Source organism: Sorex fumeus, unplaced genomic scaffold (assembly GCF_029834395.1).
Source record: "Sorex fumeus unplaced genomic scaffold, SorFum_2.1 ptg000003l, whole genome shotgun sequence".
In the NCBI taxonomy this organism is placed as follows: domain Eukaryota; kingdom Metazoa; phylum Chordata; class Mammalia; order Eulipotyphla; family Soricidae; genus Sorex; species Sorex fumeus.
Window position 1 is genome coordinate 34,926,668 of NW_026606060.1, and position 16,814 is coordinate 34,943,481.

The window sequence follows — 16,814 nt, forward strand, 5'->3', positions numbered from 1 at the left end:
TATTATTGACAGTGAACATCTTGAGAATCAGAATCCTTTCCTACCAGATCCCTAGTATCTATTACAACATCTTGGGTTACATTATACTCAATGAAGTAGAATGGTTCATTCATGAGAAGAAATTGCTAAAGCAAATCATACGAACCACCTGTCTCAAGATACTTAAATGGGTGGGTCATACATAGGTCATATATTTAAGTTTTCTGTGACTGTGCCTTTAAATAGAACTGTTATTGAGGCTGGAGCGATAGTACAGCAGGAAGGGCACTTGCCTTGCACACGACCAATCTGGGTTCGATCCCTGGTACCTCAGATGGTCCCCGAGCTCTGTCAGGAGTGATCCCTGAACACAGAGCCAAAGGAAGCCCTGAGCACTGTGAGCTGTGGTTCATAAAATCCAAAAATAAATGAATAGCAACATTATCTCATAAACATTGTTTATGTAAAATGTGAGGGCTGGAGCGATAGCACAGCGGTAGAGCGTTCGCCTTACAAGCGGCCAACATGGCCGACCCGAGTTCGATTCCTCCGCCCCTCTCGGAGAGCCCGGCAAGCTGCCGAGAGTATTCGATATGCCAAACACAGTAACAACAAAGTCTCCAATGGAGACGTTACTGGGCCCGCTCGAGCAAATCGACGATCAACGGGAGGGCCTTTACCTTTACCTTTACCTTATTACCAAAATTAAATGACCAGACTGTGACATAACAGTGAATGACAAGACACAAAGGTAGAAAAAATTTCTAAGGATCAAAAATAGGTCAACTCCACACTTAAGTACCGCATTTTGTACTTAATTTACTGACAACTGAAGCAAAATAGGAAATATCTTATTTTCTGACAAAAGATAAAAATGTTTTTGCAAAGTATACAACTGTTTCCTCATATTAAATTTAGCATTGCATGAATTATTTCATAAGTAACAAGGAAGAGCCTAAAAGGCATTAAGAAAATATGTAAGCATAAAAGATGTGTGACTTAAAGCATGCATTGATTTATTACATAAAAGATGCCTGAAGATCAGGAATTTTGTATTTTTTTAATATATGGCTAAAACATTACTTTCCTAGTCTACCACCAATATAACAAAATGTTATTTTCCTAAAAATAGTCATGGCAAGAGAATAACACGTATGAATTTTTATACCAGTATTCAAACAACACTACCGATATAATTATTTTCCAAAAAATTATTGTGACAAGAGAATATTTATAAATTTTTACACCAGCATTTCAAACCATACTGATGTTATGTAAATCTAATTTCCTAAGAAAAATGTACCTCTGTACACAAAGAATTAAGCTCCAAGTCATATTCTAAAGAGCAACGGATGTATTATATTTTAAAGGTTATAAAGCTATAAATAAATAGGCATCATTTATCACACATAACAAGCAAAATATAATGTTATCAATACTTATAAAAGCATAATTGTAGACTGTCGTACTGTCATCCTGTTGTTCATCGATTTGCTCGAGCGGGCCCGATAACATCTCCATTGTGAGACTTGTTACTATGCTTGGCATATCGAATATGTCACGGATAGCTTGCCAGGCTTTGCTGTGTGGGCAAGATACTCTCGGTAGCTTGTCAGGCTCTCCGAGAGGGGCGGAGGAATTGAACCCGGCTTGACCAGGCCGGCCACAACGCCCTACCACTGTACTGCAGCCCAAAAGCATAATTACATATCTTAGATTAGTTGAATTCATCTATTTAGATAAGTTAAAAATCCACTGAAAAAAATGTGCCTTACTTGTTCATTAACTTTCTTTTCTTTCTCCAACTCCTTTTCCATGTCTTCCAATTCTCTATCTTTTTGTTCCAACTGCTTTTCAAGTTGGCGAATTTCCTCACGTAAAAACCGAGTGTCACGCCCACCTACAGAATGCTGTGCCATCTTAATAAGGCAAAAAAATTAAACAATATATTTATATTTGAAGACTGGAATAAATATAAGACAAATAATAACCTTGATTTAAATTTTCCATTATATAGTAGCACCATAATTTAACGTCATGTAAGCTTAAGAACCCATAACTCCCTTTCAAATTTGAATGTTAATTCACAGGATCACAATCTTTTAAGCTTTTCATTAGCCACCAAACACAACAAAGAACTGACTGTAAATCACTAATGCTATGCTGTAATTGCTGAGTCAAAGATATCGGACTACTGCAAAGGCATATATCATATGGGATAAATGAACTAGATTTCACCTTAAGTATAATAAGAGCTTTGAAGCCAAGGTACAAGGTTCTCGTGAATATGAACTTTCCCAGATACTGATCCTTGATACCATATGAGAAAGTTCAGACAGATTCTTGAAAAATGTTTTAGCAGACTAAATTCACTTCACTTCATATTCCTGTGATCTATGGTCATGGTCCAAAACAGCACATACTGTGGCCATTTTACCACTATCACTTTCATCTCTTCACCATATATTTCTCTCAGTCTACTACTTAACCTCTTTTATTTTTTATAATTTAGTTGCTTCAAAAGGTTCCCATTGTGTTCTCAAAATTTTTCTCCAAGTTCAGTGAATATTTTATAATCTTAGTCTTTTTACTAAACCCTCATATCCAAATCTTTGCATAATTGCAGTTTTACTCAGTTAACCAATTCATTTGGAACTCTTTCTTTTGAGATATACACCATTCTTTCACATCTAAAAACTTAGTTTCTTTTTTTTTCTGTTTTATTATTATATTTTTGTTTTCCAATCTCAGGGTCATGAAGAAACTCTCAGTTTGTTTTTTTTTTTTAAACTATTTGTTCTATGGTTTAGAGAGGCTTGCTGTGGTCTAGAAGAGAGAGGAATAGGGGATAGTAATTCTTTGCTTTGCATCCTTTTGTGATGCAAGGAGTTGAACTCATGGCCTCACACTTGAATGACTACACTCAGGTACATTCCTGAACCATGACTTTGGGGTGTTTTCTAAAATCTATTTTGTTTTTTTGGGTTTTTTTTAATTAATTTTATTGAATCACTGTGAGATATTTATAAGCTTTCATGTTTGGGTTACAATCACACAATTATCAAACACCCATCCCTCCACCAGTGCACATTCCCCACCACCAATAATCCCGGTATAACCCCCCTTTCCCACCCTCCTTTTGCCTCCATGGCAGATATGATTCCCCATAATCTCTCTCTACTTTTGGGCTTTATGGTTGGCAATACAGGCCCTGAGAGGTTATCATGTTTGGTCCTTTATCTACTTTCTGCACACATCTCCCATCCCGAATGATTCCTCCAGCCATCTTTTTCTTAGTGATCCCTTCTCTATTCAGGGTGCCTTCTCCCCTTTGCTCATGAGGCAGGCTTCCAGCAATGAAGCAATCTATCTGTACTGTCCTTAGGAGTCAGCCCCATACCCATCTGATAAGGGATTAATATCCAGGATATATAAGACACTAGTAGAATTGTACAAGAAAAAACCTCCAACCCCATCAAAAAATGGGGAGAAGAAATGAACAGAAGTTTCCTCAAAAATGAAATACAAATGTCAAAAAGGCACATGAAAAAAATGCTCCACATTGCTAGCCATCAGGGAGATACAAATCAAAATAGCAATGAGATATCTCACACCACAGAGACTGGAACACATTCAAAAGCAACAAGTGCTGGTGTCAATGTGGGAGGGAAGGGACACTCTTTCACTGTTGGTGGGAATGCCCACTAGTCCAGCCTTTCTGGAAAACAATATGGACAGTTATTCAAAAACTAGAAATTAGCTTCCATATGACTCCACAATACCACTTCTGGGAATATATCCTGAGGATGCAAAAAAGCAGAGTAGAAATGACATCTGTACCTATATGTTCATTGTAGCACTGTTCAAAATAGCCAAAATCTGGAAACAACCCAAGTGCCCTAGAACAGACGACTGGTTAAAGAAACTTTGGTACATCTACACAATGGAATACTATGCAGCTATCAGGAGAGATGAAGCCATGAACTTTGCTTACAAATGGATAGACATGGAGAGTATCATGCTAAGTGAAATGAGTCAGAAAGAGAGGGACAGACATAAAAGGACTGCACTCATTTGTGGAGTATAAAACTTAGTTTCAAGAGATGATTTATCCCAACCTGCAAGAGTTTGATTCTTGCATCATTCTATAAAAACCACAACAGCTTTGAATCTCACAGGATATTTAGTTTCCTAGTCCCTTTGCAATTCAAAAATAATTTAAAAATTCTGGCATGTGGTTTATAATTTCCAATCAAAAGCTACCTTGGTATTTTCTGCATTTCATAACTTTCATTCTGATTTCTCATTATATTACTTTCTTCTTGGCTTCTCTATAGCCTTCTCAGCTGAGATTTCATAATCATCAATAACTTCAAGCACTTCCTCACTAATGTCTTTCAAATACCTGCCCTACTCTATGGCAACTGCCTGGCAAAAACTAAAACAGAATATTTAAGACTTTAAAATTCAGTAATAAATATTTATTGGTAATAATAGTCATTGTCCTTGAAGTTAAGCAGTTGGAAATTTTCTAAAGTAAATAATATTCAATCTCATAGTTTATGAAAGAATGGGGATTTGAACACAAACGGTCTGATTCCAAGTTACCTAATGCAAAATATTTTCTCTAACATACTTATATTTCATCTCACTTCTGTAAAATGACCACACATTTCCTGCTCTTATTTTTACAGCTGCATAAAAAAGTTTTACTCTCAACTTATAGGCAATAAACATATAAATAAAAAGACTTGGCAAATATATATTTTCTTCCCTTACTATTACAGAGTAATAAGCATATTAAAATGCTTTCAAAGCAAGTATTTGTAGCACATTCTTTCTCATATTCTCAAAATATTCATATTACCACAACAATATACACACATTTGAGCTCTTGACTATTTCATAAATTACTCATCTGCCATAAAGGGTATGGCAGATGGCTGTATGTAGTCCTCAAATCACCACATTCCCCAGTTGCTAGTTGGGTACCCCAAAGGATATACGGACCATGAGGCTTTCAATGCTTTTATTTTGTTCAAATTAGACGGTCAAGCCATAGTAGAATCTATGGTAGATAATAGGCATATAAAGTAATATGGTGAACAAATAATTCTAAACACAATATTCTCATTCACACTTTTCTTCATAGTTATCAAAAATCTTTAAAATAATTCAAAACCGTGAAACCAACAATTACAAAACAAATATAAAACAATTACTAACAAATAGAAAAGGACATACCTCCAGTTCATTTTCCAACTTCATTACTTTAGTTTTTAACTGGTTTTCTGTTAAAAATAAATGTTTTAATTGATTAAATTTTCTTTGAACAATTTTTTAAATAAGTTTCAATAAGGTAGTGCTTTAGAATTATTTTAAAAAGATTCCCTCATGAAGTGGGGCACCTTCTGAACTCCCCACTTTTTCTACAAACAGCCCAGCGGGCCTACAGTGACCGGATTGAGCCAGCTGGACTAAAATCCCCATATGAGCACCACAGTGGGACCTGGCAGGACTGAAAACAGTGAATAGTAATCAGTGAATAGTAATCACAGGGTAGCAGTAAGTTCAAGCCAAAGAATGAAATTCCTTGATCAGCACTACCCGATTACAAACAAACACTAAACTGGACTGGAATATCTTCAAGTGGGGAAAGAAAAGATCACCACCTACTGAGCTCCTTCAAAGTCCTCCCTGGTAGCTGGGAATATGCTGATAGTGTGTTGGAAAGAACCAACCCCAACTACCACAGGAGCCATAGGGGGATAGCACAGAACCCTACCATGGGAAGTTAACAACGATAGAATCCTGAACAATTAATACCTATCTATATTTACTCCTCTGAGAAAGATTGCAGAAAGAAAATGTTGAGAACGTTTAATGAGCTCAAAGAAATAACACTGGAATGGACAGCCAATAAAACAAAGGAGGATATGAGAGCAATAATGAGAAAAATACAAGCAGAAATGTAAGAATTAAAAAATTTCATAGGTGAAATGAAAAACTCAATTGGAGGCCTCAAGAGTGGAGCAACAGCAGTTGAGGAGAGATTCAGTGAGCTCAGGATGAGATGCAGAAAACCTCAATGGTAGAAGATGGGAAACGATCTCAAAATAAATCAACAGCAGAGAACTTTGGGATGAATTCAAGAGGAACAACTAAGAATCTTTGGATTTCCCAGAGGGACAAGAAGGCAGCCACAATGAAGTAAGAGTCAAAGGCATCCTTGCAGAAAACTTCCCAGGGCTGGAGAACATAGGCATCCAGATCCAGGAAGCCTGAGGGGCAGCAAAAAGAGATACAAATAAAAACACACCAAGGCATATCTTAGTCAGAATGATGAGAACTATAAAGAGAGATAAAATAATTAAAGGAGCAAGATCGAAGAAGGAAATTACATATATAGGAGCAACCCGAAGATTTACAGCAGAACTATCAAATGAGACTGTCCAGACCCAAGGTTAATGATGGGATATGGGGGAGAGGGGGAAGCAATGAAATCAGTATCTCACCAAGCATACTTTACTCAGCCAGACTCTCACTCAGATTTGAAAGATGACACAGAATTTCATGGGAAAAAAAAGAACAGCTTAGGGAACTTCATAGACTCAAAATCAACTTTAAAAGAAGAACTGGAGGGGCTACTTTAAGACAAGACAAACCATACAAACATACCAAATTTCTACAGAAATATGTCACAAAACTCCATATCAATAGTATCTGTCAATACCAATAGCCTAAATGTACCAATTAAGAGACAGAGTTGCAAAAGGATTTAACAACTGAATCCAACAATTTGTTGCCTGCATGAAATATATTTGAATACTCAGAGCAAACACAGATTCAAAGTAAAAGGTAGGAAGACATCTGTCAAGCAAATAACTCTCCCAAGAAGGCCGGGGTGGCCATACTAATTTCGAGGATAGAAATCATATCAACTATCTTTTTAGACCATGGTACACTGAAATTAGATCACAAACAGAAATGGGGAATTAAATCAAAATCTGGAAACTAAACAGCTCACTACATTGGATAATGAACAAACAGTGGGTCAGAGAGGAAATCAAAAAGGACTCAAAAGATTCCTAGAAACAAACAAGAATGAGGACACTAGCCATCAGAACTTGTGGGACACAGCAAAAGTGGTGATAAGAGGAAAGTTTACAGCTCTGAAAGCATTCATCAGGAAGGAAGAAAAGGCCACATAAATAACTTAGCTGCATGGCTTGAGAAACCAGAAAATGACCAATAAAAAGAGACCAAAGCAGGAAGGAGAAAAAAAAGAACAAAAATTAGGGCAGAAACAAATGAATCAAAAAAAAAAAATCAATGACGCCAAAAACTGGTTCTTTAAAAAAAATTTACAAGATTGATAAGCCCCTGGTAAGATTAACAAAGAAAGAGAGAGAGGATCCTAATAAACCAAATCAGAAATGAAATGGTGGACATATAAGAGACATGACAGAAATTCAAAGAATCACCAGAGATTACTTTGGGAATCGTTATGTCACAAAAAGAGAGACCTTAGAAGAAATGGATAAATTCTTATAATCCTCTAACATTCCAAGGCTGAACCAAGATGATCTGGAATACATGAAGAGACCTGTCACTATTGAGGAGATTGATATGGTAATAAAAGGTCTTCCCCAAAACAAAAAGCCCAGATGCATTCACCAGTGAGTTATTTCAAAAATTTAAAGAGGACCTACTGCCAATCCTATTCAGGCTCTTCCAGGAAACTGAAGAAACAGAAATCTCCCAATGTTTCTATAAAGCAAGCATCACCCTGATACCAAAGCAGACAGACATCACAAAATAAATAAATAAATAAATAAATAAATGAAACCAATATCCTTGAAGAATACAGATGCAAAGATACTCAACAAAATACTAGCATAGAAACCAAAAATTCATCAAAAGATCAAACATCATGACCAAGTAGGATTTATCCCAGGAATGCAAGGATGGTTTAACATGAACAAGTCAACCAACATAATAAACTATATCAACAAAAGAAAAAAAATATGATTATATCAATAGATTCACAGAATGCAATTGACAAGATCCAGCACCCATTCATAATAAAAACACTCAATGAAATGAAAATTGAAGGAACTTTCCTCAATATAGTCAAAGCCATTTACTCCAAGCCCACAGCAAACATAATATTCAATGGGAAAAGACTAAATGCCTTCTCTCTATGATCAGGCACAAAACAAATGTCTCACCACTTCTACTGGATATAGCAATTAGGCAAGAAAAAGATATGAAGGATATCCACTTAGGAAAGGAAGAAGCCAAGCTCTCACTATTTGCAGATGACATGGTACTATATTTAGGAAATCCTAATGACTCTACAAACAAATCTTCTAGAAACAATAGATTTGTTTCAAATCTATTTGTTTCAAATCTGTAGCAAAGTGGCAAGCTACAAAATTAATATGCAAAAGTCTATGGCTTTCCTTACACAAAAAATGAAAGAAAAGATAATTTAAAAAGTCCCATTCACAACTGTTTCTCAGAAAATCAAGTACCTCAGAATCAGCTTAATTAAGAGGTAAAAGACCTTTACAAAGAAAACTACAAAACACTACTTCAAGAAATAAAAGAGGACACAAGAAAATTGAAACCCATCACCTGCTCATGGATTGGGAGAATTAACATCATTAAAATGCAGTATTTCCCAAGGCACTGTATAAATTCAATGCAGTCCTTATAAGGATACCAACACCATTTTTTAAAGAAATATATCAAGTACTCCTGACTTTCATATGGAACAATATCCCATAACTCAGCCCAATAGCTAAATCGGTCCTCGGGGTAAAGAAGATGGGAGGCATCACTTTCTCAAGTATCAAACTTTACTACAAAGTGGTAGTATTTAAAACAGTATAATACTGGAATAAAGACAGACCCTCAGATCAGAGGAATGAGAGTTGTGTATCTTTGCACAGACCTTCAGTTATATGATCAGTTAATCTTCAATAAGGGAGCAAAAAATGTGATGTGGAACAAGGAAAACCTCTTCAACAAGTGGTGTCAGGAAAAGTGATCAGCTACATGCAAATAAAAATTAAAATGTCATTTTTCTAACGCCATGTAAAAAGCCAAATATAAATGGATTAAAACCTTGATATGAGACCTGAATCGATGAGGTATCTAGGGAAAAATGTAGGCAGAACTCTCCCTGACACTGAAGTTAAAGCCATCTTCAAGGACGAAACACCACCGATCAAGTGGAAACAAAGATAAACAAATGAGACTATATTAAACTAAGAAGCTTCTATACCTCAAAGGAGACAATTACCAGTAGGCAAAGACAGCCCATGGAATGGGAGAAATTATCTACCCAGTACACATATGATAAGAGGTTAATATCAGAAATATATAAGGCACTGGTGAAACTTCACAAGAAAAAACATTCAATCCCACCAAAAAATGGGGAGATGAACAGAAAGTTCCTCAAAGGAACTTCTCATACAACATCCAAAAGGCACATGAAAAAATGCTCTACCCAATACACATCACTAATTACCAGGGAAATGCAAATCAAAACAACAATGAGATACCATCTCACACCACAGAGACTGGCACATATCAAAATGACAAGAACAACCAATAACAGTATTGTAACCAAGTGCCTAGAAGCAAAAAATGGGGAGAAAAGAGAAAAAGTGAGAGAAAAAGAGAGAGAAAATAAAAGAGGCAGGCTATGGGGGAGGGAAAGGAGAGACATTGGTGGTTGGAAACATATACTGGTTGGGATGGGAGTTGGAACATTGTGTGAGTGAAACTAAATCATGAAAAAGTTTGCAACTGTGTAATTGTATATCTCAAGGTAAAGTAAGTAAGTAAGTAAAGGCCCTCCCGTTGATCTTTGCTCGAGCGGGCCCAGTAACGTCTCCATTGGAGACTTTGTTGTTACTGTGTCTGGCATATCCAATACTCTCGGTAGCTTGCCGGGCTCTCCGAGAGGGGCGGAGGAATCGAACTCGGGTCAGCCATGTTGGCCGCTTGTAAGGTGAACGCCCTACCCGCTGTGCTATCGCTCCAGCCCATATCTCAAGGTGGTCAATAAAAAAAGATTCCATCAGGATTATAATAAGAAAACAATTATTTTATGATTGACCTCACTTTTTACAATAAAATGATATACTTATGCATAGATTAAAATGGGTTTTCTATTACTCAATAAATAAATCCACCACTTAACACCTTTATAAACATATATTTTGCAGATAATTACCAAATTTTGCTTGTTCTTCACCGGCTTTTTCAACTTCTTCCAAAGCTAGTTCTACTTCTTGAGCTTTCATCTAAATAGTTAAAAAAAAAAATCAATATGCCTTTACACTTGAATGTGCACAGAAAAGAAGGACTTTTGTTATCGCCTTACTTCCTGCTACAGCTGATATGTGGAGATATTAAGTCTGAATCTCTCTTCTCTCACATCTTGTATATCCAACAAGTATGCAACTGTTCCCTTTCTAATGTTTTCCACTATTCTTTATAATCCAACTCTCTCAGTGCATGCGTTTATGTCTCGCTTCCTTTGTACTATATTTAAACATCTTCAATTCCCTTCAGTTTCTCCTATTAACACAACTAACTTAACTCTCCTAAGTCATATTTTTGTGTTTTTTTTTTCCTTGGAGGGGGGCACACGGGGGGAGGGCACGGCGGGGTAGTAAAGCACGGCGGGTACTCAAGGCTTCCTCCTGATTCTGTGTTCATGATCACTCCTAAGAGGGTCCCTGGGGGACCATATGGGATTTTAGGGTCAAAAGCAGATCTGCCTCCTCCACACAAGCAAGCACCCTGTCTGCAGTTTACTATCATTCTGACCCCAAATGCATAAAGTAAGTAAAGTAAAGGCCCTCCGGTTGATCATCGATTTGCTCGAGCGGGCCCAGTGATGTCTCCATTGGAGACTTTTGTTGTTACTGTGTTTAGCATATCGAATACATCACGGGGACCTTGCCAGGCTCTGCCGTGCAGGCGAGATACTCTGGGTAGCTTGCTGGGCTCTCCGAGAGGGGCGGAGGAATCGAACTCGGGTCAACCATGTTGGCTGCGTGCAAGGCAAACGCCCAACCGCTGTGCTATCGCTCCAGCCCAAATGCACATTTTTTTGTATCAATTGTGACTAAAACCTTTTTACTCAGGTGAGATAGTATAGGGGATGCAGCACCTACCTTGCATGCAGGTGACCCCAGTTGTGACCCATGACACCAAATATGGTCCCTGAACACAGAGCTTCCTCTACAATGTGCCATAAACTCACTGCACTGATCTCAAATTTAATAATAGGCACATTTTTTTATTTCTAATCTTAATATTTTACCAGGACTTCCACTTACTTAAAATGACTCTTCCATCTTTGCCATGTTACTAGGTCTTCTCACATCTAAATCCCTTTTCCTTGTAAACCTTATAATAATCTGCTGTTTTCAGATAATTCTAGGATTATTTTAACAATTAACATAAAATTTTTTTTTCAGGAACTTTAGAACAAAACTGGCAATGTGTTGCACATTAAAACTGTCAATTCACATTTGAGAATTCTGGTTTTGGAAGGCTGAGAAATAAATGCAAAGTACTTTCATAGACATAAAGAATTTTTAAACTTCTCCTAGTCAAAGCTATTACTATTAAAATCTCTTGAATACAAACCTTCATTAGTGACTGAGTCACTCTGAAAAGGTGAATCACATTTTCTTGACTTTCATTTTTTAGTTCATTTGCTTCCACCTAAATAAACAGAAAAAGCAACTTTTTAACTTTCATAACTCTCAAAATCTAAGAACTCTCCCAGTTCAAAAATATCCATAATCTGAGAGACAAATAGTAGTTGTGTGTATGTATAGTTATCAATTTAAGCACCTTGGATAACGAAACCAATAAATTATCGGCCAATTCTTCTTGTCTCGGCAGGTCATCTGGGTCAACTTTCATGATTTCTTTCCAGTTTATATTAGGTGGCATCTTGACTCCTCTCGCTGTCTTTTACTTTCTGTAACAAAACGAGTGGGGATTATAGCGCTTTCAAAATAAAACAGCACTGCAGTTTTTTTTTTTTACAGTAATGTGCAGTGTTTAACAGGTGAGGCCGCGATCAGCAACTAAAGCGTGCACAGAGTTATGGTCCCATAGGTGGATCAATATATAATGCAAAATAGCCTTGGGTTAAAACTACTGCAGTTGGCAAACACCCGCAGATAACTGGCGAGGCTAAGTGATCTAGAAGAGATCCCTGATCTAAGTAAGACAGATCACTCGAGTGCATCCCAACTAGACTGACTCCCTCCTCCAGACCCCCTTACCACCAAAGCGCACGGATAGGGTATCCGAGAGGGGCCAGGCGTGGGGGTGCTTGGAAGGCTGCTAGCCGAGGGGATCAGAAACTGGTGGGGGGGGGGGGGGCTCAGGGAGCGGAAACGAGCGACTTAAGTAGGTGCAGTTTGACTACTCAGAGCGGCCCTGAATTGGAGAAGGCAGATGGACCGAGAACGGCCAGCAGGGAGCCGGGAAACGGGGGCTACAGCTTTAGCGGCCTGAGGCTGAAAAACAATCAGATTCGCCGTGGGAAGGGACTGGCGGCGCCGGCTCTGCAGGAACCACCCATCTAGATCGAGCCCGGCGGGATCTCCTCGCTCGCTCCACCGCACCCACCGAGCCGGCTCTGTCGCCACCACGCCTGTCCAGTTTGCCAGCGTGGGGTCACCGTCGGGATGCTGGATGCCGCCAAGCCAGCCGGTCACGAAGCAGCCTAAGCCGTAAGAGCGGCGACCGGCTGCTAGGCGACACCATTCCCCGCCCCGGGAAACGTCGGGCCGAGTTCCCGGATGCGGGCGGGGCGGGGAGAGAAGAGGGAAGACCGCCGCCTACAATTTACGACCGGAGCGGAGATGCTTTACGTTCACGGCCCCGCGGGAGGGCGCGAGAGGAGGACTTCAACTCCCAGCATGCACCTCTGCCCGGAGGCTTCTGCGGCGTGGGAACCCGAGCCTGGGCGCACGGGAGCGCGGCCGTTCCCGGCGTGCTGTGCGCGAGCTTGCGACCCTCGCCGGGCTGCAGGCAGTGATTTCCCCCGGGCGGGCGGCCCTGCACGGCGCAACGCGAGGCGGTGCGGCGGGCTGTGGGGAGGGGGGAGCGCATCTTTGGGGAGTGGGTGACCCGAGCGAGCCTTAGATCATGCCCTCGTCTTCGGTGGCGTCGCTTTCGGGATCGCCGTTCCTGAGGTTTTCCTAAGTGCTTCCAGCGGGCGGAACGCTCTCAGGTGAGGTGGAGCTGACGGGCGGCGGCGGCGGCGGCGGGGGCGGGGGAGGAGTTGAGGGGAGCGGACCGCGTTCCCGAGCAGCTTTTACCTCAGTGTGGGGAGGTGGGAGGGCCCGGGCCCGGGTCGGAGAGAGGCGAGACACACCCGCGTCCCGCCGACCGTTTTATCTCCCGGGCTGGGGCGTTCTGGGAGAAGAAAAGTTGTTTTTTTTTTTAAATTTTTTTTCAAGGGGGGCGGAGTATCGCAATCAGCCTCCCTTGGACTAGGGGATCGCGCAGCCCCGATGGTGGGTTTGGGGGGCGACTAGTGAGTGTAGACGTGGGTGGAGCCCTCAGTCTTGCGGACCCTTTTGGCGCGGGTGCGATGGGAGGAGCAGGGAGACGGGGGATGGGGGTGGAGGTGGGAGGGGGCTGCGGGGCAGAACTTGTTGCCCCTCTCCCTCCCCGGGCTGGCGAGGGGTCGCGGTTGCTCCTGTCCCGGTGCTCGGTCGCCGAGCGCGGGGAGGGTTGGGGAGGGAAGGCGCCGTGGCGGACCGGCGTCCCCGGTTTCTTGTCTGGGCAAGTCGTGCCCGTCCCGCCGCTCTCCACCCTCTCGGGGACAGTCTGGAGCTGTCAGCGCCCCCGTCTCATTGGCTTTTCCAGCCCGCGAGTCTGGCTCAGATTGGCGGGAATCTTGGTTTGCTGGTAGTTGGGGTGTGGGGAGGGAGGGGTGCTCTGGACTGAGTCCGGAGCTCTGTGCTCAGGGATCACGTGGGGTGTTGGGGAACTGAGTGATCTGGGTCAGCCAGGTGCAAGGCTGTGCTCCCGGAATTTTGAACATAGTAAATGTTTTGTTTTTGCATTTTTGGGGTCACACCCGGCGATGCACAGGGGTGTTGCTCTTGGCTCACGCACGCAGGGATTACTCCTGGCGGTAGCTCAGGGGACCAATATGGGATGCTGGGAGTCGAACCCGGGTCGGCCGCATGCAAGGCAAATGCCCTACCCGCTGTGCTATTGCTCCAGTCCCATAGTAAACATCTTTCATCAATTCTTATCTCCAAGCTCTCCGGTGCCTTGGTATCTTGGGCCCCATTCGGCCAGTGTGCTTCTTGTTTCATCCTTCAGTTAACCGGGTTTTTCTGAGGTCTCACCTGGAAGGAAGGAGATCAGCCTCACCCCGTTGCATTGGCAAGGCTCTCATTGGCAAGGCTCTCACTGGGCGAGTCAGCACGAGCCCATTCTTTTTCACCGTGGAGTAGTATTTCCTGGTGGGTGTGTACCGCGTTGCTATGGTTCAGTTACTGTCCTTACTGTTGGTGTTAGCATCTCTGGGTGATTGTGCTGTTGATGACCTTTTCCATAGCCTGTGGGCAATCTGTATGCCTTCCGCTCTGTACCTTTCAGATGGTGCCGGTGTCCTGGGATCTGCACTCTTGTCAGTACTAGTGCCTGAAGATTCAGTGCTGCCCGTCTCTTAAACCCTGGCCCTGTGCATCTTTTTGGGAAGAATATCCACTGACCAAGTATTTTGTTTTGTTTATCATTTTTGGATGGGAGCATTGGATGTTACTCAGGGATCTTGTGGCTCTCTCTGTGTTCAAGTTTGACCACCTCTGGTATTGCTTTGGGGATCACCTGGGATGCCCAGGGATAAAACCCGGTTTTGCCTGCAAGACCAGTGCACCTCCAACTGTAAGGTAAAGGGGTACTCAGCCCCCCGGCCCATTTAATTGTAATTGTGTCACTTGTTTTATTTTTCTTGCATAAGAATGTGTGTTAGCCGCTATTAAATATACAACTAAAAACAAATTTGGAGGAGGTACCACATCCTTGGGTGCTCCTCCTAGGTCTGTGCTCAGGAATGACCCCCAGTGGTGCTTAGTGGACTGTATTGCTGTATTAGGGATTAAACGGGTATCTGCTGCCCTTAGGAAATCTTACCTTTGCAGTTCTTAATAAACCATGTGCCTTACCTCCTGTACATTTCTCCATCCCTAGACATGGAACTAGGCCAGAGTGATAGCACAGCGGTAGGGCTTTTGCCTTGCACACAGCCAACATGGCCGACCGGAGTTCGATTCCTCCGCCCCACTCGGAGAGCCCGGCAAGCTACCGACAGTATCTCACCCGCACGGCAGAGCCTGGCAAGCTACCCGGGACCTATTCAATAGGCCAAACACAGTAACAACAAAGTCTCCAATGGAGACGTTACTGGGCCCGCTGGAGCAAATCGATGAACAACAGGAGGACCGTGACCGTGACCAGACATGGAACTTGCAGTTGTCTTCTGATTGGTAGATTGCATTATCCTATTCTTAATTTCATTTTGCTGACTTCCTTTTATGTGCAGCTTTTCTTGTTAGATGTAATCCCTTTGTTCGGGTATGTTTTTATTGCCTTTGCTTCTGGTTTCAAATCCAAACATTATTTGCCGCAATTCAAAATTAAGCTGTGATTTATTTAGTTCTGGATCCTATATTCAAGTAATCCATTTTCAGTTGATTTTTTTTTTAATGAATCTGTGAGATAGGGCTCCCTTTTTATTTTTTTGCACATGATTCTCTAGTTTTCCAAGCACCATTTTGTTTGCATATGCTTGATTTCTTAATTTGGTTGTTTTTTGTTGTTGTTGTTGTTGTCGTTGTTGTTGTTATTTTTAAAGTGTTGTGGGTAGAAAATTGAGCTAATTCACCAGCATGGTTTGGCACATGCCTCAGGCAACCGCAAGCTAACGTCCGAGCTCGCAAAGCAGTGCAGGGATGCGATCAAGGAAGACCTCAAAGAGAGAAGAGCAGAAGTACTGGTAGATGCGGCAGAAGCCGGGAAAAGTATTCGTAACGCCTGCCTGTCCTTCGCCAACGACAAGACCAAGATGACTGCCCTCCGACGTCCTGATGGATCTATCACATCCTCCAGAACGGCAATGAAGAAGATTATCCATGACTTCTACTCAAATCTCTTTGATAGCCATGTCCACTTGCCGACATACCAAATTCCACAGGATGGATATGTCATTCCCAACGTTCTCCCTTCCGAAATCCGACACGCCATTTCGTCGGTAAAGAAACAAACAGCACCCGGCCCAGACAAGGTCAGACCTGAACACCTGAAGAACCTGCCGTCAGTACTCATCAATATACTGGCTCGGCTCTTCACTCGCTACCTGTCTGAATGCAAGATTCCGTCCCAATGGAAAATCAGCAGGACCGTACTACTGTTCAAGAAGGGAGACGTCCATGACATTGGCAACTATCGCCCGATCTGCCTATTGTCTGTCATCTACAAGCTGTTCACTCGAGTCATCCTGAATAGGATTAGCAGAACACTAGATGAAGGACAACCATGCGAGCAAGCCAGGTTCCTCAAAGGATTCAGCACCATCGACCATATCCACACGATAACCAAGCTCATTGAGGTTTCTCGGGAGTTCAAGATGCTGCTCTGTTTAACGTTCATTGATTTAAAGAAGGCCTTTGATTCTGTTGAGACGGAAGCGGTCATTGAAGCCCTAGCCAATCAGGGCATTCAAGCCCAATACATCAGGATCCTCCGTGAGCTGTATTGCGGATTCA

General features: G+C 41.7%; 2 protein-coding genes across 3 annotated transcripts in view; one reads left to right on the plus strand and one right to left on the minus strand.

The window, feature by feature from the left end:
* The window catches only part of CEP290 (centrosomal protein 290), a 115,151-nt gene extending 102,390 nt beyond the window's left edge, over positions 1 to 12,761 (minus strand). Inside the window, exons 1-6 of the mRNA XM_056115489.1 lie at positions 12,655 to 12,761; positions 11,866 to 11,995; positions 11,656 to 11,733; positions 10,229 to 10,298; positions 5,224 to 5,270; positions 1,755 to 1,898 (exon numbers count right to left, since the gene is read on the minus strand). Coding sequence (XP_055971464.1) covers positions 1,755 to 1,898; positions 5,224 to 5,270; positions 10,229 to 10,298; positions 11,656 to 11,733; positions 11,866 to 11,967 — 441 coding nt within the window. The 5' untranslated portion in view covers positions 11,968 to 11,995; positions 12,655 to 12,761. The remainder of the gene's footprint in view (positions 1 to 1,754; positions 1,899 to 5,223; positions 5,271 to 10,228; positions 10,299 to 11,655; positions 11,734 to 11,865; positions 11,996 to 12,654) is intronic.
* A 408-nt stretch (positions 12,762 to 13,169) lies between these two features.
* Positions 13,170 to 16,814, plus strand: part of TMTC3 (transmembrane O-mannosyltransferase targeting cadherins 3) — a 43,098-nt gene continuing 39,453 nt past the window's right edge. Inside the window, exon 1 of one of the 2 annotated variants that reach the window (XM_056117326.1) lies at positions 13,170 to 13,261. The gene's annotated coding sequence lies outside the window, so the exon portion shown is untranslated. The remainder of the gene's footprint in view (positions 13,262 to 16,814) is intronic. The other variant, XM_056117335.1, reaches the window with a different exon arrangement.